We start from the raw sequence: 25,532 nt of genomic DNA, 5'->3' as shown, positions 1-25,532 counted from the left end.
AAACGGCTGAGAAATCTGAATCTCTTGCAAGATGGAAAAACTGAAGTTCTTTCTCAGAAAAAAAGCCAATGAGAACACAAATAAAGTTGCAGGTAACAGCCTGATAGCTGACAGATCTGCTTTTCAGCATTGCAAACAATTTCCCGTTTTATCAAATTTTTACCCTGGCCTTTGAGTTGTAAACACAACTAGGCCCAGAAGCCTATTCGTTATTGATTTTGTTTTTAATTACCCAAGTAGCGCTGCTACCGTGTGATTTGAATGATAGCAGTCCCTCAATTTATTCAATTCTTAATTTTTTTTAAAAAATTAAAAAAAAAAAATAAAACTGGTGCATAGCTAGAAACTTTATTTTGACTGCTTTTTATTAACTTGAGGCAAAAATTCATTAAACTTATTAACTCATTAAAATTCCTTCAGATTTCTCAATTATATTCTTTTTTCTACTGTTCTCAAATAAAAGAAATATGGCTGTTAAATTGTTTCAATTAAGATTTGAATGGGATAGCTGATAGCTATCAGCTACTGCTATCAGCTACTACTGGTTAGAGCTACTGCCTTTGGACCCAAAGGTCACAGGTTTGAGCCTCACCTCCATCTGTAGTACTGGTGAGCAAGGTACTTACCCTAAATTGCTCCAGTAAAGTTACCCAACTGTATAAATGGGTAAATAATTATAACCTCCACTCTGTAAGTTGCTTTGGAGAAAAAGCGTCAGCTAAATGTAAACAATTGTTTTTGAAATGATTAAATATAATAATGCATCATAAACAAAGAATACACATAAATCCTGCAATAACTCATTAGCTCCAGTAGTTAAATATTGTTGTGGTATGGTTTGTATAATGTCTGAGAGAATGAAATGATTGCCCAAGGAAGAAGTCAAAATTAGTTTAATTCCATCATGCCGGAGGATATGGAAGAAAGCTTCTGGGTAATCTGTTGTTGCGCTGCCTGGCACAGTTGGAAATGTGTTCATCGCTATCTTGTGTTCACCTTTCATACATGTTCAGTTTTACGAGCAGAGTCTCAAGAAAGCAACTCGCCGACTCTGCAGGAGACATGTGACCCTCCGGCCAGAGTGAGGGGTGCGTGCTCCCCACCTTTACACTTACTAAACGTCTCGCCTCTTGTTTCTTCATTGCTTCAACATCTAAACGAAGAGTAAGTCTACATTCTATTTTTATGTAATCTGGTGTGAATGTAAAACAAAAGAATTTAAAGTAATAGATCCTGAATAAGAGTTTAGACTTATTTCCTCAATCTCAAGATCTCTCTTTTTGTTTCATAGGCAGTGGAATAAAGTTCAGGAAAGCATGCACAGCTCTGTAAGTTTTCTGTAATTTATTCTTTTATTACTGTATGTTAATTTTCATTTATGTTTGTAGACTTCAATGTATTGCAGTTGAATTTTGATGAAGTCATTCCTAACATTGTTTACCCTATGGCATTTGAAAATAACTTTTTCTGAAGCTTTATTTTTAAAATGCATTCATCCCACACCTCCACACTGGAGCACAGGTAAGTCCCTTAAGGACTGGCATGGATTTGAATCCCCATTTGTTCACACTAGCCATGTGCAGTGGAAAAGCTGAGGTATCAGTTCTAAAATTTCAGAAAAATGTTGGTATTTATTTTTATTGCAACTTTGGGTCGCAGTGACATACAGAATATGGTAATAACACAGTTTGTTTTACCACCAACTAATGCTCAGAATGCTACTGTAATTTAATGTTTTTCACAACTGGGAAAGAATATTTGACATCATACATTTTTCATTTTCAACATTTTATGACAATATTAATAGAATGCAAAAATCTTATAATTTCAGTGTCATCTGAATATAGAATTTTTATGATATCTCAGAAATAATATTTTCATAGTAAGGCATCCCCCATATGTTGTGCATCTTCCTAACTGTCTTTATGATAGATGACAAGAAGTCAATTTACCAGCCTGTGCTCAGACATTGCAACATGGGTGTCAGAAGTTGCCACAAGAATCACCCTCCCAGCACTTGCCCTAGTACTTGATATTACCATTATTGACAGCAGTTCTTCCTCATCCAGGTCAAGGCCAGTATACCTGGTGTTGAATTTGATATTTAATGCCTTTTTCTATATCATTTCTATAACTGTCAAGATTTGATCAGTTGAAGGCTGATTGTGTATCGCAATACTATATGAAATGTGTGCACTGAGACAGTGCAGAACTTTTCCTAACTCTAAACTGAAGGCTTTTGAGCAACTTTGTTTTTCAGCTTTTTGATTCAGATTGTATATGGCTCAGTTTAGAGCATTTAAAAATACCATTGTTGCTTCTCATTCCTGAACGCATTGGCTAGGCTTTGTCTGTAAGATCATATCTGTGTCTGAAAGAAGGTGACTAACGTCGGTAGTAACAATTCTGACAGTTCCGAAGAGTCCCTTAAACCAACAAGCCAAAGCCTTTTGGAACTTCCAAGTGAGGAGTTCTTAACCAAGGAAGAGGAAGCTGAGAGCAGTGTTCCATTACCAAAAGATATCTTCAGTCAGGGATCCTACCATTCTGTTGATATATCCATGACAACCAAGGAAGAGAAAGCTGAGAGCAGTGTTCCCCTACCAAAAGATATCTTCAGTCAGGGATCCTATCATTCTGTTGATATACCCATGACAACCAAGGAAGAGGAAGCTGAGAGCAGTGTTCCCCTACCAGAAGATATCTTCAGTCAGGGATCCTACCATTCTGTTGATATACCCATGACAACCAAGGAAGAGGAAGCTGAGAGCAGTGTTCCCCTACCAAAAGATATCTTCAGTCAGGGATCCTCCCATTTTGTTGATATCTCAAGCTCAAGTCATGCTCCTCCATCCAGCTTTCCTCTCCAGTCTTCTTGTGAAGAAACCAGCACTGAGCTCACTGCTAAAAATATTCTGGACATCATCATGAAGAGAATTTTCCAAGATGCTGAGCAGGTTAAAGATCTTGATCTCATAGATACCAACTCAGCTAGAGAGAGAAGGCTGGACATGCTGCGATCTACAGAAACCATACAGCTGTTGTCACCTGAGCTTGTTCAGGAGGTGCACTGCTTTATTATGGTGGACAGCAATGCTCTCTCCGTTTTAAAAAGGGCGTCCTACAGGATCAACACTGAGCTGGCACTTTTAAAGACAGAAGGAGGCGGAAGGCTGGAACTAGCAAGGCAGGCTTTCTCTGAGCTAGTTCATGTCTTCATCGGGAAGTGTGTGAGACACTTGCTGCTGGAATTCTTCTGCTTTCTTACCCAGCATTATGATAAATCCGAAGGTCTGATTGCGGCCACAGCGGCAAGCCCCAGTGGTCCACTCCAGGATGTGTCACGTTCTGTAGCAAAGAGTGAAACTTCAGATGTTTGTGGTGGAAAAAGTGCCCAGATAGTGTTGAAACCTCCCTCAGAGGCCAGCAGTAACACCATGGAATTGTTAGTCACTCTGATGGTCAATGAAGTTATGAAATTCCTGTCTGTGAAAGTTGGTGGCTTTAATCAAGGTGAGATTATAGATCTATAGAGTCGGTGTACTATAAACTACAGAGGGAAGAGTTATTGAGAATATTTTTGCAACTTATTTACCATGTATTTAACATTCATTTTGAACTTTTGTTTTATTGTTAAACCTAGTGGTGGTTTCACATTTTCTTTGTGTTATCTGAATGTTTTGTGCTATTAGAATCTGGCTAGTATTTACACAATTATGATAACCCAGGTTTTACCGTCTTGAAGTGTTTCTTTCAGGTATCTTGCGCTACACTGTTGGAAACAGTAAATGAAGGAACTGATACCATGAGCTGTGAGAAAGTGGAGCCCACAAGTGACAAAACCCTACAGAATGGGAATATGGTTGAGGTAAAGTTGTTCACAAAGTCAGTGGCCAAATGGTTGTCACTGTTTTGAAATGTGTCGTTTTACACTTTCGATTTGTATGTTTTAAGTTTATAAAAGACCTCATTGTATTTGATATGTCTGTGACTCATTTTATGTATAATAAAAATAAACTGTTTGTAGACTGTTGTTGCTGTTATTTTCTTCCAACCCTTTATTTTAAATTTCGTTAATGGTCCTTTGTTTGAGGACAAGACCAAGAGGAATTGGACATGCAAGACATTTCAATCTCTGTCCTCATTCAATGAAGATAAAACTCAAAACTGTACATTACTGGCTTTTGTCACCGCAAACTTTAAAGGCTTATTTATGAGAATAGTTATTTCATAATCGACAATTTATTTTCAACATTAATGGCAATCAGTGGTTTTTATGAGATTGTATGTACTGTAGCCTGTACCATGACTAGATACAGTACAAACAATTTCCTATGGTGGAAGTTTGAAATAAAAAAACAATACCTGGATTGTGCTTTCTTGCTCCTATAAGTAGGCGAGCAACATCGATGCATGGTCAGTATCTGAGGATGAGGGCTGAACCAGAGCAAGACCTGATGAATGAAACCAAGCAATGTTAGTTACAGTAGATAACCCCAACAGCATCCCTCAATATAAATACTCAATATGTCTGAAACATTTAGCAGTTACAAAAAAACTCCAAAAACATTTTTAGTTTGTGGCAGTAATCGATGTCTTGCCATCACTAGTGATCAACAATAGTTGTCGTGAGTTGTTTTTTAGATACTGTACTATACGAAAAATTTACTATGGTATTGCATTATCTGAGCACTTCGCCATAAAGGAGAAACTGCATATGTAAAGTTAAGGGAAGCACAAAAGAGAAGCACAGTAGTACACAAGTGCAATGGCTCAACAAATGAACACAGCTGAGGCCAGAAGTCTGTCTGTGTTGTATTTGTAATATTTAATCACAACTTAAAAACTCTAAATAATACAGAATTCCCTTAATTTGTGTTAGTTGGGTTCTGTAAAAATTTCACATGTATCCATATGTAAAACTTATTTTGTATCACTTATTTAAACATTTCTTTATTAACTTTGAGCTTCATTAAAAATAAAATTAACTTCAAATTTCACAGTAAAGGTGTGTTCTGCCAGATTTGTGTGGCACGGAAATGAATGAGACATTAATGCTTGAAGGCAAAAACTATTTTGAGAAGTTATGATAAAGTTCCACTGGGGAAAACAGGTATATGAATTGATGTTCATTTGTATATTGTGATGATCTGCAAAGTCAAGGTCAACATTATACTATAGGTATTGTGTCTATAGAGGAGTTACACATAGCAGGAGAACGAAATTCTGTTTCTCTTTGGAACTCCATGCCTCATAAAACACACAATGCAGTCTGTAAAAAGACAAAAACAACAGATGAGTGCAGAAGCAAGACAAGACAGTGCAGTACACAGGCCACAGTCTGGCAACAACGTATACAATATATAATATAAACAGACAATGTACACAATGCTATAAATAGATTTACATAAAAATATAAATATAATTATCTGTTTGTATCTCTTTGTGAGAAATTAGAACTAACAAGTTTTCTGGTTAAAAAATTTAAAATTAAAAACTTTCAATAATGATAATACAAACACTTATTAATGTTGATTCATAAATGTGAAATTTTCTATAGGACATCTTGTCCAGTAGGGGACACTATAATACAGTTATTATCATCTTTTGCATGGACATTTCTTGTATTTGTTCATAACTTTTATAGATTTGACACAAAACTGTCGGCACACTCTTACAGGTCTCCACAGCTGGATATGACCTACGTAAAGAATCCAGTCAATCCTTATGATCAATAAGGTGACTGGTTGTACCTGAGCAAGTTGACAAATATAGTTGTAAGGGGGGTGTTCACTTAAGGGGGGTGCGGTGGTGCAGCGGGTTTGGCTGGGCCCTGCTCTGCCGGGTCTTAGGTCCTGTTTGGGGTTCCTTGCGATGGACTGGTGTCCCATTCTCGGTGTGTCCCCTCCCTCTCCAGCCTTGTGCCCTATGTTGCTGGCTAAGGCTCCAGCTTACTGTGACCCCACTCGGGACAAGTGGTTGTAGCTGTTGGTTGGTTGGAACACATTTTGAAAGGGAGTGGAGACTGTACAGTACAGTACAGTACACTACCACCAGTAAATCACTCATCCATAAACCAGAGCAACGACACACTCACACACATCTTTTAGTTCAGCCAAGCAAGGTTTTTGACCAACAAACTGCAAAAGACATGTAATGTAGACGCACAGTGTCAAAACAAGCTTTTTAAAATGAAAGTTTCATTGAAGAGTGGCTTTATAACCAAAAGAGATGGTTTATCAGCCGAGTAAGATTTGACAACAATGCTCTGTACCCTTTACGTTCAACCACAACAGAACACAAATGATGTGACTCACATCCCAGATATAACCTTTTAAAAACCTTTCTTTCCGCAAAAAAGTATAAGAATGATTTTTGCCTCATTATAGATATGATGAAATAGTATTTCTGTAGTGTTATGGTGCTGAACAAATTTGCATTTTTAAATATTACTTAATATAACTTTGCATCACTGAATATATTAGCAGTGACTTCTTCTGTATTTGGCATGCCCATGTAGTTCTTTGCCTAATGAAAAACAATGATATGTAGAGGTTTCTTCTCAAAATAAAAAGAGGAGGAGATTGGTGTTCTGTAAGAGACGCTGACCTAAGTAACAAATGTCTTTGTTTTCGTACACAAAATAGTCAGGGTCCAATGGCAATGCAAGGGATTGGAAAATCACAAAAGAAAACAAAACAAAACAGAAGTATCTTGTATCTTTATCCCAGAGCCAAAGAAGCAAGTGTTTCAGTTTATGTCTGATCCCATACAGTGTTCTATGGTCCTCCACAGGAACTGATATCTTCAAGCCGACTGTTCAGATATTCTCAGCGATGCCATTGTATAAACACGCTCTGTCTTTCTGAATGTCTTTCACTCTGTTGATACCCTTTTGCAGGTGAAGTGGTCGAAATTTTAGTAAAATTGGATATGTGCCAGCAAGCAGAGCGCTGAAAATGCCAGGGTCCCCTTCGGACCTCTTCACGCTCTAGGACTCTCAAATCGGGAAAGGGGATGCCGCTGCTCGCGTGCTGCTATATATAAAGTGTCGAAGGGGTGGAGTTCCTAGGCGCTAGTCACCGGCTATATAAATTTAAGAACCCTCCTGGGAAATTTTTATCCACAGGACTGGCTGTCTCTTACGGTTCTCAAGCACCATGCCAGCCAAACCAGCTCCCATAAAGAAATCTCCTGCCAAGAAGGCACCCCCAAAGGTGGAGGAGAAGCCCAGTGCTCCTGCCCCGGCACCCGAACCCGCTCCAGCCGCACCTCCGGCAGAACCAGCTCCAGCTGAGCCAGCTCCCGCTCCTGCACCCGAGGAGGCCCCTGCAGCGGCTCCTGCAGAAGGTAAAGCATCATCCACAAGAGCCATCTAAACACCCAAGCCAGTTATTTCAATTCTTCTGGCACTTGCGGAATACAAGGTTGGCTTACTTTTCTTTATTAATGCAATATAATAATTATTCACATAATATTTAGTAGTAGCGGTTTAACACTGAATACTTGTCAGCTCAGTTGAAGATGCTGAACATGGTATTTATTTCTATAACCACCTCAAAAATGTCATTAGAGTTCTTCACTCTAGCTGCTCCTTTTCAACAGGTCCAGAGATCAGTGTGTGTCCATTGTGGCTGTGTTGCATGTTCATTTGATCTCAGACACTTACATGTAGCTGTTGCTCGTGAAGTATGTAACATGAGCTGCTGCAGCAAGGAGCCCCTGGCTGGTACTAGGTCTCATTTCAGGCCGGACAGCTTGCAGTGCTTTGCCCTGCTTTCCTGAGAAGTTTCAGTGTAACTGTAAGCATCGTTAACACATCAGGATAATGGTTTTATAAGCATGATTCCTCATCAGAGACTACTTTTCAAGATTAAATGCAATTTAATTAATGATAATAATTCTTCCTTTCATTATAACAAGGCTGGGGGCACCCCCTGCCAGGGTTCAAGAAAGCTTTATGTTGGTCTGTAACTCCATTGAAAACTATTACTGATATATTTTGGTCCCTCATAATACCTAACAAGTTGCTATTCCGCCAAATGATTTGCATGTGTAAATTTCCTCACCCAACATCTGCATTATTTATCGATGGCAAAACTATCCGAAATGTCCTAAACTGCTCTTTCAGTGTGTTTAGTGTTTTATTGCATCCCGCAACATCGCACATTTAAATTTAACATATGCTGTACCGTCATATTTTGTATCTATTGTAATATCAAACATATCTTGCACTTTAATTACTGATGTATATTAGTCATATTGGAAATTCTGACCAGAACTAAATGTCTAATAGGGTATTTAATTTAGAGTTGGACCATTCCCAGCTTACTAAAAATAGACTTATGAAGTCAGTGGTTCTCAGCAATAGGTTATTGAAGCTGTCAGCCTCTTTATTTTTTATTGATTTATTTGCTATTCTGCCCATTCAGTTTATGTTGGTTAATCAGCTATGTGCTTCTGTCGTTGCTTAATATCTATAATTTAAAATTAATACTAGCCGCTGCTGCCCCTGCTGCCGAAGACACTGCTGCCGCTGCTGCTGCCCCTGTTGCTCCTGAGGCAACCGCTGAGGGTAAAGCACCACTCCTAGGACAAACCATCTGTCTTATTTGCCATATGTCATTTAGGAAAGCCATTGTCAGACAATTCAAATTAGAAACGAATCATTCCTGTTTTTCTTTCATGTGGCAGAACGAGACTTTTGAAAAAATTTAAGAATGGTTGATTTGAGCATTTTAGCTAATGGAATTGAGAAAATGGTTCTACTTTGTTGTTCTCTTTCGTATTATCTGCCACTAACTTCATGTTCATTGAACAACAGCCCCAGCTGCAGAGGAGCCCAAAGCACCAACGCCTCCTCCTCCAGCAGGTAAAATCACTCACAAGTCAGGCTTTTAAGGACATAAACACGTATTCAATTTTATTATTTCTTTTGAAAAAAAGAAAATCCACTTTTTTCAGGCTTTTTTTATTCGTTTAATGTCTACAGAATTGTGTTACTTATTCATTACGCCATTTGTCCTGGTGTTGAACCTGAGGTTAACTTCCACCCATCTTCTACCTTTGGTTGGTAATCCCAGTTACCACAAGCGAGCCTCTGAACCTGACAGTGGAGGATGTCAACGACACGTCGCTGACTCTGAAATGGAGACCTCCAGAAATGATTGGGGAATCTGGCCTGAATGGATACACAGTGGAATACTGTAAAGACCAAAGTAAGTTCCAGTTTTTAATTCAGTCTCTGGCTAAGGACTGGAAGACGTTTAAACGAAAAGGAAGCTGACTCTCGCTTAGACACGATGTACAACAGGGTGTATATATAAATCTGTGTTGTACCCCATGTCCTGGCGAAAGTCAACTTCCTTTTGGTTTAAACTTGATCTGTGCAGTGGCAACTTTTCAGGCAAGGTATCATAAATTAAAGGACACACGTTTTGAAACATAGCGGCATAAGCAGGTGTCTCCATCATCAGGTCTAGAGCACCTGTTCTCAGCAAGTTGCAAGAAGATCGAGTCCTCCTGTCCGATGTCAGGAAGGATGTGTTTCACTTCATGTCACTTAATGCGCAAGGCCCACATTTGGAAAGAAGGCTTGAGCTGATGTCAGTTGGGGATGTCTGTCAGATTACAAATTTAACCAATGACAGATTGTTCTGGAATACCATTTGCAATTGAAGTATTAAGCTGCAAAATGGAAAATGTTATTAGATATAAAAAAATACAACATGCACGTATAATGCAATGATTGAGTTTGAATTTTCTGTCTTTTCATTGTTTCTTTTACATGAACACCTTTGTATGATCAGTGATGCAGGATACACTTCTATATGTCAAAGAATTAATTTGACTTTGAACTTCACCACATTGATTGTCAACTTTACCACACCAGTTAAGGCTGAAAGTTCATTAATACCGTGTTTTAAACATGGATGATGACTGTCTGCTTGCTGCTCCTTATAGCAAATGACTGGGTGGTGGCAAATCCAGAGCTCATCGTTTCCAACCGCTATGTGATCAAGAACCTGACCGCCGGTGACCTGCTGCATGCTCGTGTGAAGGCAGTCAACGCTGGGGGGCCCAGTAATCCTGCCACCCTGTCTGAGCCCGTCCACATACGTGAGGTGGTTGGTGAGTGACTGTGCCTTGCGGCAACCCCCTTAGGACACGGAGTTGCCCTGAAGACTATTGTGTTGGCATGCACCACATGCATTTTACTTTACACTGCACACAAATAATAATCTCTCAACTCTAAATAGATTATACTCTCCATGATTACTGTATGTCATGTCTGTAAATGTGCATAAAGCATTACAAATGTTTCCAGATATATTATGATGGGCACTTCTTGGCAAAGCCTTGCTTTTCAAAGGCCAAAAGCAGAGCTGGAACCCTTATGTAATCCACAGTTAGGGAGCACTGTAAATTGTTTTCAGGTTGTGTTATACTTCATCACGTTGGATATTATTAAAAATGTTTGTAAATAAGGTTGCCCTGCCATGCCAGGATAGACAGAGAAGGCCTTCACAACTGCTCTCAGGTGGCTTCTGCCATCAAGCCAGATCAAATTTAGGGGGGGGTGGTCGCGGCACCGTCTTCTGGCAATGGTGTCCATGCTCAATGGGCTTTGCAGCTGCGTGTATGTAAATTCAGCGCCTAGCGCTGACATGGGCTCTCATCAGCATTAAATTATGAACATTAACACTTGTGACATGAATCATGCCCTTACAAGACAAAGAGGGCAGATGGTACTCATTGTTGGAAGAGCTTACAGACACTGCTGGTTGAGGCACACAAAAGGAATGTAAACCATACTCTGAGCTCAGTTGGTACTTTTTAATTTTTAAAAATATTGAATTACCTTATCTTTTTCTTGAATAAAAACTTCCTGTAGTAGCTCAAAGATAATTTTCTTTCTGAATGCCCTTTGTGAGTATGACGTGTACATTTAAACTGGTCATCTGCTCAAAGTGCCGAGTAAAGAGACCTTATACCAATAAGTTATCCAGGCATACTTGCCACTCTGAAATGACTCAATAATCCAAATAGATGAGCATTTGTGGAAGGTTTTCTCTGCAACCAGATTCAGATTCTTAGTTATGTCTTGGCGAATGCAGCTTCTATTTCTGTATATGAAAAGTAGGCAGTCGTATGTAATCATGGATGGGCTTTCCAGGCCATTAAAAGTGTCCTTGATGGAATCTTAAGGACATTGATTCACTTTTCAAACACAAATTTAAATATCAAAATAAGATTGCCTTTCAGCCCTCCTTTTGACAGCTGTGATTCAGAAGATCCCTGCTTTATCTTCTCCCATAAGGATATTTTGGTCCTGATTCTATGTTTATCAGCACTAATTTCACTAGTGAAATGAGTGCAACATTAAGTTTGTCATACCAGGACTAATAATTGGTAATATTTAAATCAATATCCCCAGTGGGTATTTGATTATACATTATGTGCAAATAGGATCTCAGTAAAAACATCATTAATCCATTAAAAAATGGATATGGATGGAAATTAAACTATTAAATGAAAGTCCAGCTTGCTAACACATGCCTGCAAAATAGCTGGGAAGTGTAACCATTAGTGTGGATTAGGGCTCATGGGTTTATGGAGTTACTGAGTATCCTGTCGGGACAGTATGTGCAGTGGGACGGGGGGGAGGTGCCGGTATTCCCTGTAGAGTGATAGAGACATGTGTGGATGGAGGCAGGGTGCATGGAATTCCAGCAGCAGTGTTGTGGCTGTGCAACCACAAGGGAGGGAAGACCCCGTGCTCCCACTTTGTATTTCAGTTGTTTGCTAAGACTATGGAGACCACAGAACCAACGGTCTGGTTATCCCAAATAGGAAAACAGTATTAAAGATAAATCATTATTTTTAGATTAACCCTTTCTAGAGACTATTAATCAACAAACAGTTTTCCTCCTGACTTTATTCAGATTGTCCATGTTATTTATTGACTTTTAGAGTACGGCTCATAAAAGCCATACGAATGTACAATTTAATTTTAGCTGCTCTACATGTGTTCCTCACAAACACCAGCATGAAGACATGGCTATTTAAGGGCCAATGGTCTGTCATTCTTAGCATGCACTGCAAGGCAATTACATATGCATTGAAACGTTAGAGATTTTAGAGTAATGACCATGTTACATAAGCAAGTCAAGGGTACATACTGGATGGGATGCCAGTCCATCGCAGTGCAGCCACACACAAACTCAGTCAAATAGACTTTACTTAGAACCACATGTTTCACATGACAGAATCTATTTGAAGATTCCCATTCTTTCTTTCCTCACAGATCGTCCCAAGATCCGCCTGCCTCGCTTCTTGAGGGCAAGGCTTGTCAAACAAGTTGGTGAGCAGGTCAACCTTGTCATCCCATTCAATGTAAGCATTCCTGCACAATCTATGCCACATGCATTTCCCTATCCTGTAATAGTTTACTTTGAGCATAAATCTTTTCAGTCAAGAAGCTGCTGGTTTCATCATGTGTTTGAGATAAAAAAAGGCATTCCTGTCATATGCAGGGCAAACCCAAGCCTGTGGTGACTTGGACCAAGGATGGCCAGCCCCTGGATCCAAAGAAGGCCAACGTGCGCAACACTAACAAGGACAGCATCCTTTTCGTTCGCAAGGCTGAGAGGGATGACTCTGGCAAGTATGAGATGTGTGTCAAGGTGGACAGCTTTGAGGACAAGGTTACCATCACCATTCAGATAGTTGGTGAGTATAACTTGAGTGACGATGCTGTTTTAATGATTGCATCTGTGTGGTTTTTGTGGTATGGAAATGAATGATGGTTGCATAAAACATCGGTTGCCTTTGCTGAATAGGAATAGCTGGTCTTAGGGAGTGGTTATAAAAGAACTGTTCAAACCCCGGGACGGAACCTGCCACAAAAACCTCTCAACTTTAATATCCTTATCATCTGTCAAGCTGTGTAAATGGTTGAAAGTATGAAATTGTGGGGTCTCTGATGCAGATGGCATGATGGATTTAGACTCAGACCTATTATCTGAAAGTTGCTGGTTGAAACCTCGTGATGGACCTTTCCGTTTTACACTTGAGACAGGAATTTAATCTGAAATAAATGTAAATGTAAATTGCTTAAACATTCAGTTTTTTAAATGCTTTAAATTGCTTTGGATAAAAGCATCAATTATGCTACAAAATTATCACGATCACATGTGGATGCTAAACACATTGTGATTGTGTAGGTGCGGTTCTAAAATTGCCTTCCTGCATGACTCTTGGTCTCTGACAGGGTACTATTTCTCCTTGTTTCTTTGCAGAGCTTCCTGGACCTCCAACCAGCATTAAGATAGTGGATACTTGGGGATTCAATGCTGCTCTGGAATGGACCCCACCCAAAGACAGTGGAAACACGGAAATCACCGGATACGCTGTCCAGAAGTCTGACAAAAAGACTGGGGTATCCTGATACTTTACTGTTTTCCTCACTACATTTTCTATAATTGCATCACTTTGACACCCTTTCATTTTTTATTTTAAAATATATTAAGAATTCATTAAAAAAATATTATTGAGATAGGTTAAATAATGAATACCTCAAGCTATTTCATTTATTGTGAAAAGGTAAATTACCAGTTCATACAGAATCTGCAAGGGTGTACAGTAGTGAAAACTCTTCTACATGCAAGAGTCTCACTTTACAACATACATGGCCCCACAAGAAAAAAAGAGCCCTGAGCCACAGGCATCCAGGCGTCCTAGAACAGTCACACAAAACCTGCTAACACAGTGACATTTCCAGAACAGGGGCATTTATTATTAAACCTCGTGTGAAGACGTCAAGGAAATGTTTCTATGGAACAGAAAGCTGACTTGACGAATCCTTTCAGACTTTGCAGCAGTACCACATGGTGTATTTGCTTACCCCACACCAGCACAGGGTGCTTGCTTTTGATGTAGCCCATGCCCGCCAGCACTCTCCCGCTCTGGTTTTAGGGTCAAGGATTAAGAGGTGGGTCAGTTTTGATTTGAGATCGACTGGAGCGTGTGGAAGGGGCAGCAAAGCTTTTTAGGGGTATGACTGATTGTCTTCCTGCAAGCACTGACAGGAACCTGGCCCAGCCAGCTTTTGCACTGCTAGTGGCAATAAACTGGCGGAGGGGGTTTGGGCACTGTCATGAGGTTGATATGAGGACTAATTTAGCCCGTTGCCAAGTCTGTAAGTCTAAACCTGGTGTGGGAAGGGTTGATTGGGGGAAGTGAAGGGGTGGGGTGGCACATACAGTCTCATCACTGTATATGGCTATTCCCATGTCAGCCTAGGCTTGTAAGGTCGTTTAAGACAAGTAACAGATGTCCTTGTCCTGACAACCCCTCTAGGGAGCCCAGGGGTCCTGACACCAAAATGTCTCAAAGACACTGCTGCCTTGGAGGCTCTTGGATGAAAAATACTGGCGCTTGATAACATAAGAGAGATGTGGCAAAGATTTTCACTTGGAATGAAAGAGCATGTGTAAAAACTTACACATGCTGTTATAATTGCAGTCTTGACATTGGACTGTTTTCTACAGAAGTTCTTCTGTAAAACTTTGTAACTGCTGTAGTTAAGATGGAAAGAGAGACAGCAACACAAAATTAAGTACTCTTACTACACACCCAGCCCTTACCCTGATATCTACAGTTTTTTGTTTTAATTGTTATTGCACAGCATGTCTTATACCTACTAAGCAATTTTCCAGTCCCTACCAACCACACAAATAAGAATGAAGTACAACTGAATACTTTCTGTATCTCTTGATGGAGCCCTGAGGTATTGCAGTCCTATTACAATAGGATGCAGTCATTGCTAAGGGATATACTTCAAGAATTACATTTATGAGCTATCACAGGTAATATGTACCTGTAAAACAGTGGAACAGAATAAACAAACTGGACTTTAAGTATTCTGTGTCTAAATTTTGAAGTTTTAAGTTGTTGAATATGCACTACTGTATACTTGAGATTGTAAGGTGCTTTAGAGTTAAGCATCTTCAAAATCGATATATATATATATATATATATATATATATATATATATATGTATGGATAGATTAAATGAACACCCTTGTGTCCTGTTCCACTTTTCAAAGGAATGGCTAAAACATTGTTATGTTGCTGTACACCAGAGTGCAGCACATGTTCATTTCCATTGACCAGAGCTTGGTTCTCCAAATCCTTGTTGATCTCAGATCAATGGTCTTACAGGTCATTATCTCTCCCAAACAGGAGTGGTTTACTGTCTTGGAGCACTACCACCAATTGAATGCCACCGTCTCTGACCTCATCATGGGCAACTCCTACTCCTTCAGAGTTTTCTCTGAAAACAAGGTTGGAAGGAGTGAGCAAGCTTCTGTCACAAAGACTGCGGCAAGAATTCAGAAAACAGGTGAGGCTGAGCTGCTTTCATTGCATGCAGTGACTACTCTTCCTGGATTTCTGGAAGCACTGTGTAGCACAGCCGAAGAAAGGCAGGTATCACAGAATTCTACAGATGACATCTCAGAAAACAGTTCACATTCCGGCAACATTATTCTAGTATTACAACAGTGCTCTGAGTAGAGTATATTCAGAATTGTGTTTCCATAAATGAGGGGGGTGCGGTGGTGCAGTGGGTTGGACCGGGTCCTGCCCTCTGGTGGGTCCGAGGTTCGAGTCCCGTTTGGGGTGCCTTACGACGGACTGGTGTCCCGTCCTGGGTGTGTCCCCTCCCCCTACAGCCTTTCGCCCTGTATTGCTGGTTTAGGCTCCGGCTCCCCGCGACCCCATATGGGACAAGCGGTTCAGACAATGTGTGTGTGTCTGTGTTTCCTTAAGCCCAGATACCAGTCCCAACAGAAGCAAGCCATGAGAGGTTTGAAGAAATAAGTATATCATGAAATTCTATGCAAAACAAAGAAAGATGGGTGTCTCAAAGCTTTGGGATGTTTCACTGTAGTCAAGGGACTCCCTTCTTCAAGCACAATAACAGCTAAAGGATTTTTGCTGTTTGTGGGAATGAATGTCCTTCACTTTCGGTATTTTTTCAGGTTTACCTTCTGCAGTATGACACCTACACAGGTACCTAAGATTTGCTGAAATACTCGATGATAAATGCATTACACTGATATCAAATACACATTTTCAGGTATGGTTTGTCAATCATCAGCACATTTTCCATGCTGAACTGACTGACAGTTTAGTCATCTGAAGAATGGTTAAAGCCAGCACCCCTGACACTCACACGTGTAGGTGGAGCCAGATGTTTTTTTTTTTTTTTTTTTTTTAATACCTTGGACTGAGAGCCAGACACCCTTACATGAAATCAAATCAATTCTGAATGGGGAATATAGCTTTTCAGCCTGCCAGGATGTTTGGCTCAGCTACCTTCTTCTTAGTCCCCTGCTCAAGCATCAGCCATGATTGTGATTGGTTGATTTCTCCTAGGCATTGTCTACGAGCCTCCCGAATACAAGGAACATGACTTTGGCGAGGCCCCGAAATTCACCACGGCTCTTACTGACAGGTCTGCCACTGTGGGTTACACCACCAAGCTTCTCTGCTCTGTGAGGGGGTTCCCCAAGGTAAAGGTCTTAATCATAATTATCAAGGAGGCATCTTACTGCCTCTTTTGGTATCTTACATGGTGTTTTATGTTGAAGGAATAAAATGCTTGAATAGACTAATTACCAGATGCAGAGTGATTTCATCTAATTTTCGCTGACTGCCCACCACATCCTTGGCTTCATACTCAGTAAATTAAAGAGGGACTGTTACCCACATGCAACAGGCATTGCACAAAAATATGGTTGCAGTTGCCCAATGGTAAGAAAAGTATGCTTTATTACAGACTTTGTTACCATTTCGCTTTGGCTGCTGCTGCTTGTTTTTCCCCGTCTCTTGTGCCAAGGAACGCCAAGAGTCAGGTTTCTTGACAGCTGGGTTGGATGTAACAGAAAGTCGAGGGACAAAATGGGAGTAATGCCAAGGCCAACGATGACCCACCCCACTCCCCTACCCCCACAAAGTATAGCAAACTTCAGCCCATAGCCTGTTCCTCCACTTTGAAGTCTGCACAATCTAAAAATCTGCACAAAGCCACCCCTTTGTCTTTGGAACATCTGCCTGTTGCATCAGGTGAAGTGTTTGTTCCACCATGTCCAAAGTATTCAAAAGTGAAACCATGATTACATTACATTACATTAGCAGATACTTTTCTCCAAAGTGGCGCACAACTGAAAGAAAATAAAAGTGTATTTCATTAACAGATCTAGAGAAATATATGCAGAAACACAACTCTATGAAACTAGAAAGGTACACAGCTGCAAGAGACCAGTGCTGTAGAAGTAGTACCACCTTCCTGGACAATGGTATAACATACTTTTTACTTGCAATCCATCCACTGTTTGTCTGTGTCCTGTGTGTCCAATCTGTATTGGTTCATGCTGAGGAATTTATCGGTGATCACATGTATCTGTAGGTGACCACTGAAGTGTAAAAACAGTAAAGAGAGATCTGACAGTATAAGTGGTTTTATATGTATTGTCCTCTAACAGAAGAACAGGGTATCCTGATGCAAAGAGTGCCCTTTGTGCTATATTAATAGTACATTTTTAATCTCATGCGGGAACACACTTGAACCTGATGAAGAGCCTATAAGTTTATGGAAAGAGATAACAGGAAATACCTTGTGGGATAACAGGCTTCTTGGTGCCTATCTCTCACAGCAAAGTGGCTCTTATAATTCCTATTTTTGCCCTCTTAACTCACACTTGTTATCGGTGCTTGTTCTGTTTCTCTTCACACTTTGTGATGGGTGTTGCTTTCATTTTATGATGCGATGAATTCAACATAGAGTCAAAATGTCACTCTTTTCAAACACCATTTTGCGGGTCTTTATTCTATTTGCTCTACAGCCTTTGTTCACACTGAGGTTGTGTCTCGAGCAACTAATCCTTCTCTCCCATAGTGTCTTGACACCAGTCCTCATAATCTTTGCTGCTCATCATCACCATCTGTTGGTGGTTCAAACCATGTTCAGTGTGAAATCTACAGTAGTTGGGCCCAGACTCTATGCTTCATGGAGAGATGACTTGGCTGTAGTGGAAAACATTTGGTGACACACTCCAGGACAAATTTTTCAGCTGCTCACACCTCCACAGTAGCAGGTTGTCTTTCCAGCAGCCAAACTATTAGAGTTGGGGCTTTTATAGGGCTTCTTCACAGTCCAGAGAACATGACTCAAAGCCCACAAATGGTTCTGGAGGTGAGGAATTCAGTCGGCTTGGAAAGATGTTGGGACTTCTCACGCTTCTCCAGCAATGAATATGTCACTCAAACCAGGGCGCAATACACACAGCAGTTACTTTGTAGGACTCCAGCTTCAACTAACTAGATGAATAGTGCTCTTAAAGAAAGGTCACAAAAGGTCATTGCTAGACAGTTACTTATGTTTCACTTGTGATGTGGTTGTGATAGTGTGTAGTTTGGTTGGAAGACAGATGCAGTGGACTGTGAAAAATATGGATTATACTGGTTTAAAAAGACACAGCAGTGTTTCAACTCTTATTCAGCTTGTATAGTTTTCTCACCTTCAGTCCATTGGTTTCTAAGAGTAATTGGATGGTGCAAAATTAAACTTTTTGTCATGTTCATCACAAATATTCATTTATGACATATGCTTTAATGAGTTGTTACTGTCCTTATTTAATTTTATTTTTTGATGATCTAGATATATTAAGACAGTTAAGATGTTTGGAAGAGCTGAATTGTGAAACAAACTTAAGTGGGAAAAAAAGAACTAAAGAGAGCATTTCCCAAAAGTTCTAAAGAATGATATTTAAGAAGCTTTTTCTAATGCTATGTAGCCATCTTAGCAAACTTAATATAATATAATTAAGACACATATACACTTTTTTGGCAGAAATAATCAATTCATAGAAATCCGTTCCTGAGCTCCTGCACTCAATTTCTGTTGAAGCCTAATTTCATTAATTTTTAAATTTAAAGCCACATAATAATAATAATAATAATCAAATTTGTTTGAAACCTTTTAAAGTAATGTATTTAGTTTAATATGGATGAAAAGCAAAATAATGTCAGGTAACAAAGTAATGTGCATTGTACTTAACATGAGTAATTACTTAGTTATAGGTCATTAAGCTTCAACCACCAACACTTTGAGAACATTTTCAGTTTTTTCTCTGTTTTAAAAATTGTATGGAATTGTAAAACTTAATGCATTGCAGACATACTGCATATCTTAGTTTCTCTTTCTCTATGCTGTTTGTCTGACACTTGAATTTCCTTTCAGTTTTGTCATTTTTCTAAACCTTTGGACTTACACTGCTTCATGACTTTTAAGCTTTTGCTGCCGCATGCTTGCTTGCCAGCTTTCCAGATGATCTGCCTGACAAAGTGGAGAAATTGTCCTTAGAACAAATAAACAGATACAACATCCACTAGGTGGAGGACTCCTAAGCTGGCCATGGATATATTGCTATTGCTTATTCAGCGTTGGGAGATGTTGTATGGCCTAGGCAGTTAACCCATACAAGGTGAAGTAGTTCAGAGGGCTGAATGCACCAGCTGCACTTCATGGTTGAAACACCTGCCCTTCAATTCTCCCCTTCTCTGCAGCCTAAAATTGAGTGGATGAAGAACCAGATGATAATTGGTGATGACCCCAAGTACCGGCAGATGAACAATCAGGGCGTGTGTTGCCTGGAGATCCGCAAGCCCTGCAGCTTTGATGGTGGTGTCTACACATGCCGTGCTAAAAATGACCATGGGGAGGCTTCAGTGGCCTGCAAGCTGGAAGTTAAGCGTAAGTCGTAGGTAGGGTAGTGGGTAGCTTGGACAGAAAGGGGAAGTCTGAATATATGCATTTTTAATGGCTGCATGCCAGATGTATAAGGATGGTGAAGGAGGTGGCACTAGGTCAAAAGGGGAGGAGCAATCTGAATTAACACTTTGAGTGTTGTTTCTGTGATATGCAAGACAAATGTCAAATATAAATCAAGATGAGAGGGCAGAGCTGGAACCAGGGGTTAATTCAAATGTAACCTGCCTGAGGTTGTTTCTGCAAGCAATTACCTAATGGCTACATATATTTTCATCCAACAGAGGTTATTCTACCAGATGACAAGAAATAGATCCACATCCACATGTATCCAGGTCAGTGGGAATATAGCAGTGTGCCAAAAGGGGGCAAAAAGGGGGCAAGCTTTTTACCTCTTTTTGTTTCAATTTCTGGGAAACTGGAATGCAGATCACATGTTACCTGCTAAGAATTTTCCCCAAGACTATGTGGTATAATTAAGCTTGTCATTAATCACATGATAGTCCATCTTAGTAAGACATTGCCTGAGTTTCAGATGGGGTCATTTCTGAAGAACTTGATTCTGCGATTTAAGCCTAGGTTGCTCTGTGAATACCCTAGTCAACACATAACAGGTTCTCAAAATTACCGTGACATTGCAGCAACATGATATGGAGTGCTGGGGCTGGTTTGAACCCTCACACCTATCATTGCTGGAGTGGTGAGGCTGGTTTCATTTCAAACATGTGGGTGGAAACCCAGTTTTAAACCTGACATCTTACAGTGGATGGTGAAAAATTAGCATTAAATTGCTGCCATGAAACTGAAAGTCAAATATTAAGAAAAATGTTGAAGAGCCACTATGGGTTGGAAGTAATTTCTTGGGGGTTTCTGTGGCCTAATTGCAGTTGCAAAAAGAAATCTGCTTCAAACCACATTTCAGGAGATACACATTTATCCTGAATACGTATTGTGTCAGTGACTTTAAATTCCTTTGGTTTACCACCTGTTGGGCTTATACAGAAAAGAAACTGCAATCCCTGCATCATCTAGTTCATACCTGCAGCACACAATATGACCACTTGCTTCTCACAGCCTGGAAATGCCATGAAGTAGCAGAAAATGTGATGCAGCAGACAAGGTCTTCCAGAGATCTCTACTGGACAACGTGAATGAGGATCCTGAGCAGGGGCTTCAATTTCTATACTTTTCATTCAGTGTAAAACCAGGCTACAGATCTCATTCTCTTGAAGAGCAAGCTCTCTGTTTCATGTTTAGGACTCCAGAAAAGAATATACAGTACATAAGTGTCCCCAAAGCAGTAAGTTCAATCATGTGGTTGACTGAAGTTGAGTACTGCTGGACCTCATCTTCATGAGGAGATGGAAGAGAAAACAGCTACCTTTTCAAAGTCTAGAAGAAACTGGAAGACTTGGATTTTTCATTTATTTTCTTTTCTTTGAAGTCCTAATGAAGTTGGACAGCTGGCTTCCCCCAGAGGCAGCCATACATGGTAGATCGCTAAACTGAAGGAATGTGGCCTCTCCCAGGGAAAGGTGGTGTGCTGAAAATGATCCTCTGAGTGGCCAGTGTGAGTGACTTCTTCACATTTCCCTGACTCGACAGCAGCAGCAGAAGAAGCCTGTGACCACCCAGCAGAAAAGGCTTGATAATGTTCATGCTGGAAAAGCTCTGCATTACTGCACCTTTCCACACATATATCTCAAGTTTTTGGAAGAAAAGAAATTACGTATTCATGTTCAGATTAATAAACACTTAAATGATGTTGCGATTAGTTGAAATAGTGTTTAAAGAATTTTTTTTTGCATTCCTTTGCTTGGCTGATATGCAAGAGATGCAAGATAATATCTCATTATAGATTTTCCATCAGCTAACGGTTATCTTACGACATTGTAAAGAAACACACATGTATATTTCTGCACTGTAGCATATCCATGCTTTAATGTGAGTTCGAAACTCTTACCTTTTTATTTATCAAAATATTTTCCAATAGTGAGCATTTTAAAACACTTTGGAGGAACACTACACCATTAAAGTCTGGAAGGGAGGTGCTGTAGGGTCAATATGGAGTGCTGGGAGGACATGCAAGGCTTTTTGTAATTTATTGGGTCTCGTGGCTTGAAAACAAAGGCTCTGAAAAAGGTCAGAAGGATTTTAAAAATCAGATTTTCTCAGGGAAGTACTAGACCAGTCCACTAAGCATATACACAGATGTATGATCACAGTCTAATAAATTATTATTAGAATGATATACTGTAATACTGTGCTTTTGCTGCTTACAAATAACATCTCCTTAAACCAGTGATGCACAGTTGCTGTCAGACCCCTGCTTATATTCCGTTTTTCATGTGTCTGACAGTTTCAAATAGGACCAGCAGGAACAGAAACCTCGAAACAAGCAGGGTGAGTAAATTGCTCTCTCACTTCAGACACTGCACAGATGGAAGGACATTGTTTGTAAAGAATACTTAACTTTGCTGTTCAGTGCGTGGAAAAGTTTCTGTTCAATGTTCTGGTCTGTCACTGAAATCTAAAGAGGGCGACAGGAGATTGCCGCTACACACCTTACCAATGACCATCTATAACCTGTGTGAAAGCTAGGCCTCATAGCATTTGATACATATGAGACTGCTCTAATTTTGTCCAGATATTCAGTTTATTATACTACACCGAGACTTCAAGATCTCTTTTAAAGGCACCTGACTAAGAGTCTCGCCAGCAAGGACACAAACATCAACATCCTGTCGTATTACATTCCAGTAAATAGTGCAGGGCTGATACACAAAGCACAGCCCTTGAGACAAGGCAGGAACAGGCTGGATGGGACATCAGTTTATTGCAAAGTAGCCACTCGCACTCATAAACTGACACATTCACACACCACAGGCAATTTGGAGTCACCAATTCAACTGAGGAAACTAGAGCATTTGGAGGAACCCATGCAAACTCTACACAGACTAAGTGGAGATCAAACCTATATTCAAACTCACAGCACATATCCTGTGAGGCACTTTACCTGCTGTGCCACCATGGTATCCAGCTTAAAAATAGAATGTGGGGATTGTAAAACACTAATATAAGGAGGAGAGGATAGAACGACCCTCAAGTGTCTATAATGCATGTCATCACTGCATTCAGGACTGATCAGCTAGCAGCCTTGCAGGACCAGTCAACTGTTTCAGCTTTCCTTACATCGTCAGCAGAGCAGAAAGAGCTCAGATAAACCTGTAAACTGAATCAGGTAGTTCTCTGTCTAGCTCTGCTGGACCGTGAGTTGACAGGTTCTGGTACAAACATCAATAAAAATCCTTCCATGTGCCCTAAGAATGCAAATGTAAGGCTCATTGCTGATAAAGTTCTGAACCCCATTACTTACCCTCCTCCTTTGCCTTACATTGTCTTCCAGAAGAGCCATGAAGGTGGTTGAAGAGAGAGCAGAAAAGTATAAATATGAGAAGAGATGCGATTAGCAAGCGGAGTTGTCCAGCCTCCTGTATCATTAAATCGATGCTTCTGAAGTGATGTTTTTTGTCATAAAATGCCTACACTTCATTAAAGATGCCCTTCAGACCCCAAGGAAAATAATGTTTAATTGCTTAAAGCTGAGTTATATTGTAAGAAATGATGGAAAAAAGATTCCTGGCTGTGTCCTGTAATGTAACCTTGAACAGGTGTGTACCCAATAAATATGTGTATCAACTTGTATTGCATCATAACAGTTGTGTTAAAGTGCACGAAGGTTAAATTTCATTAAAATGTATATTTTGATTTAAAGTTTTATCACCTCCAACAATCTCTTGTTTCATAAATTAGGAATTTTAGTCAGAGTTGCCTGATTTCTGCTTACACACTAACATATTTATTCAGCAGACACTTTTCTCGAAAGCAATTAACTCTGTGTAGTGTTATCAGCCCACACATCATATTCACCAAGGTGTCTTACACTGCTAGATACACACTGGGACATTCATCCATACATCAGGGGAACATGCTCTCTCTGCCACTCGCACTCTATGGCTGAACCTGAACAGCATGTCTTTGGGAGGAAACCAGAGCACCCAGAGCAAACCCACACAGACACAGGGAGAACATACAAACTCCACACAGACTGAGTGCGGGATCAAACTCATGTTCTCTCGCACTACTCAGGCACTGTGAGACAGCAGCGCTACTCGCTGTGCCACCGTGCCATTTTTTCAAATTGTTCTGCCAACAGAAGAAGCAGCAGTGAAAGAGGAAGAGAACTTTTCTCCAGGTGACCATTTCCTGTTCGTTTACTGGTAACAAACAATAGCTTATTGGCAATCACGCACCTATACTCTGGATCTGTGAGCACTCTTGGTCTTAGCACAAATATATGAGAAGACTGTGGAAAGTACAGTTGCACACTGATGGCTTTTATGGTGGTTATTTTTTACCACACAGAGGTTCATTTCACAAAAAAAAGTCACATTGTCTGAGAAAACATTTGAAGTGAAGATGTTAATATGACACTGGAGGCACAGGAAGCTTTGTGAAATAACTGTGGACTTAACAAAAGAATACTACTTAGAATACTTCATAGTTATTTTAAATGTAGTCCTGTAAGGTTGGCTGCATCATGATATGAAAGCAAGATTCAGTTAAAACTTAGAGGCTTACATAGAAAAATAAATGTAAAATTTTAAAAGAATTACTGCATTTTGATGAGCAAAAAAACTTATGCTATGCTGAACAATATGATTAGTTTGTATTCCTGTAACTACTTATAATTTTTAGTAATTAATGAATTTGTTTTTACTAATTGTATAAAATAAAGAACAGCACGTAAGGAATTGGCTAATCTAGTCAGGGACTGGAAGCAGGACATCGTAAACTTCAAAATGTCAAAGGAAAGTTGGTTTAAACATGTTTTGAAGAATCTTCATGAAGGAGGTGCTTATAAGTATGGAACTGAGTACAAATATTTCACACTTTAACCATTATAGGGGTTTCAGCAGAGATCCTTTGCAAATACTATGGCATAATTTAACTTTTATCAGAATGAATCTTGCCGTGTTGAGCCAAAGGCAGTACTGTAGACCTCAAAAGTACTAAAAAATTTTATTGGAGGACACAAATAATGACAATAAACTATTGTGGTAATGTTTTCCACAGTGTTATACAATTACAGAAGATGTGTTCAACAGAATTTTTTTCTTTGCAGGAGGTGTCACATTGTGCTCACTTCCTCTTTAGTGACATTTGAGGTTCACCAGAAGACAGATCTGACAGCATAGCATCATGAAATTGTGTCTACAGTTAGCATGGACTTGTAAGTAAAATACTTTTTGCTTTGCATATTTAACTGCTATTTTTATTAACCATTATTATAATTTTGTTGATGCTTGTGTCCATCATGACTTACATAATGAGCTGCAACAGTTAGTTATTAAAATAAGATTAAACCTGTTTTATTCATTCTTATAATTTTTGTAAATTATCTTCATAGAGAATCTTGTTTTGTAACATAAAATGTGCTTTAATTTTGTTTTGACACATGAAAGTTTAACATACGTTTCAGTTATGACATTTAAGTGTTTCGACAATTTACAGTTTTCAGTGATATCCTACGTATTGAGCAAGTTGTCTTACGAAAATGAAGATTATTATGTAAACCCTGCATGTATAAACCAAAAATGGTGTGACAAGGGAAAAAAAAAAAACTTGCATTTAC

At 39.6% G+C, this 25,532-nt stretch overlaps 2 protein-coding genes across 3 annotated transcripts; both read left to right on the top strand.

The window, feature by feature from the left end:
* Positions 1-2,388: 2,388 nt before the first annotated feature.
* Positions 2,389-3,886, top strand: LOC114909171 (uncharacterized). Its single transcript, XM_029246411.1, has 2 exons — positions 2,389-2,604; positions 2,785-3,886. The coding sequence occupies exons 1-2, from the start codon at positions 2,562-2,564 to the stop codon at positions 3,531-3,533; spliced, it is 792 nt and encodes a 263-aa protein (XP_029102244.1). The 5' UTR covers positions 2,389-2,561; the 3' UTR covers positions 3,534-3,886.
* A 3,195-nt stretch (positions 3,887-7,081) lies between these two features.
* On the top strand, positions 7,082-23,540 carry mybpha (myosin binding protein Ha). Of its 2 annotated transcripts, XM_018760234.2 has the most exons (14): positions 7,082-7,350; positions 8,501-8,575; positions 8,825-8,872; positions 9,084-9,218; positions 9,964-10,131; positions 12,308-12,396; positions 12,537-12,732; positions 13,302-13,441; positions 15,247-15,406; positions 16,444-16,580; positions 19,636-19,822; positions 20,122-20,172; positions 22,197-22,240; positions 23,244-23,540. In XM_018760234.2, the coding sequence occupies exons 1-12, from the start codon at positions 7,161-7,163 to the stop codon at positions 20,148-20,150; spliced, it is 1,554 nt and encodes a 517-aa protein (XP_018615750.1). In that variant the 5' UTR covers positions 7,082-7,160; the 3' UTR covers positions 20,151-20,172; positions 22,197-22,240; positions 23,244-23,540. The 2 variants fall into 2 exon arrangements, with proteins under 2 accessions (XP_018615750.1, XP_018615749.1); XM_018760233.2 differs by lacking the exon at positions 8,501-8,575 and having other exon boundaries at positions 7,083-7,350.
* The last annotated feature ends 1,992 nt before the right edge of the window (positions 23,541-25,532 follow it).

The sequence above is a fragment of the Scleropages formosus genome, chromosome 19 (genome assembly GCF_900964775.1).
Source record: "Scleropages formosus chromosome 19, fSclFor1.1, whole genome shotgun sequence".
NCBI classification, from domain to species: Eukaryota; Metazoa; Chordata; class Actinopteri; order Osteoglossiformes; family Osteoglossidae; genus Scleropages; species Scleropages formosus.
Note: the sequence above shows the minus strand (reverse complement) of the source record. Positions and strands in the feature narration are given on the sequence as shown.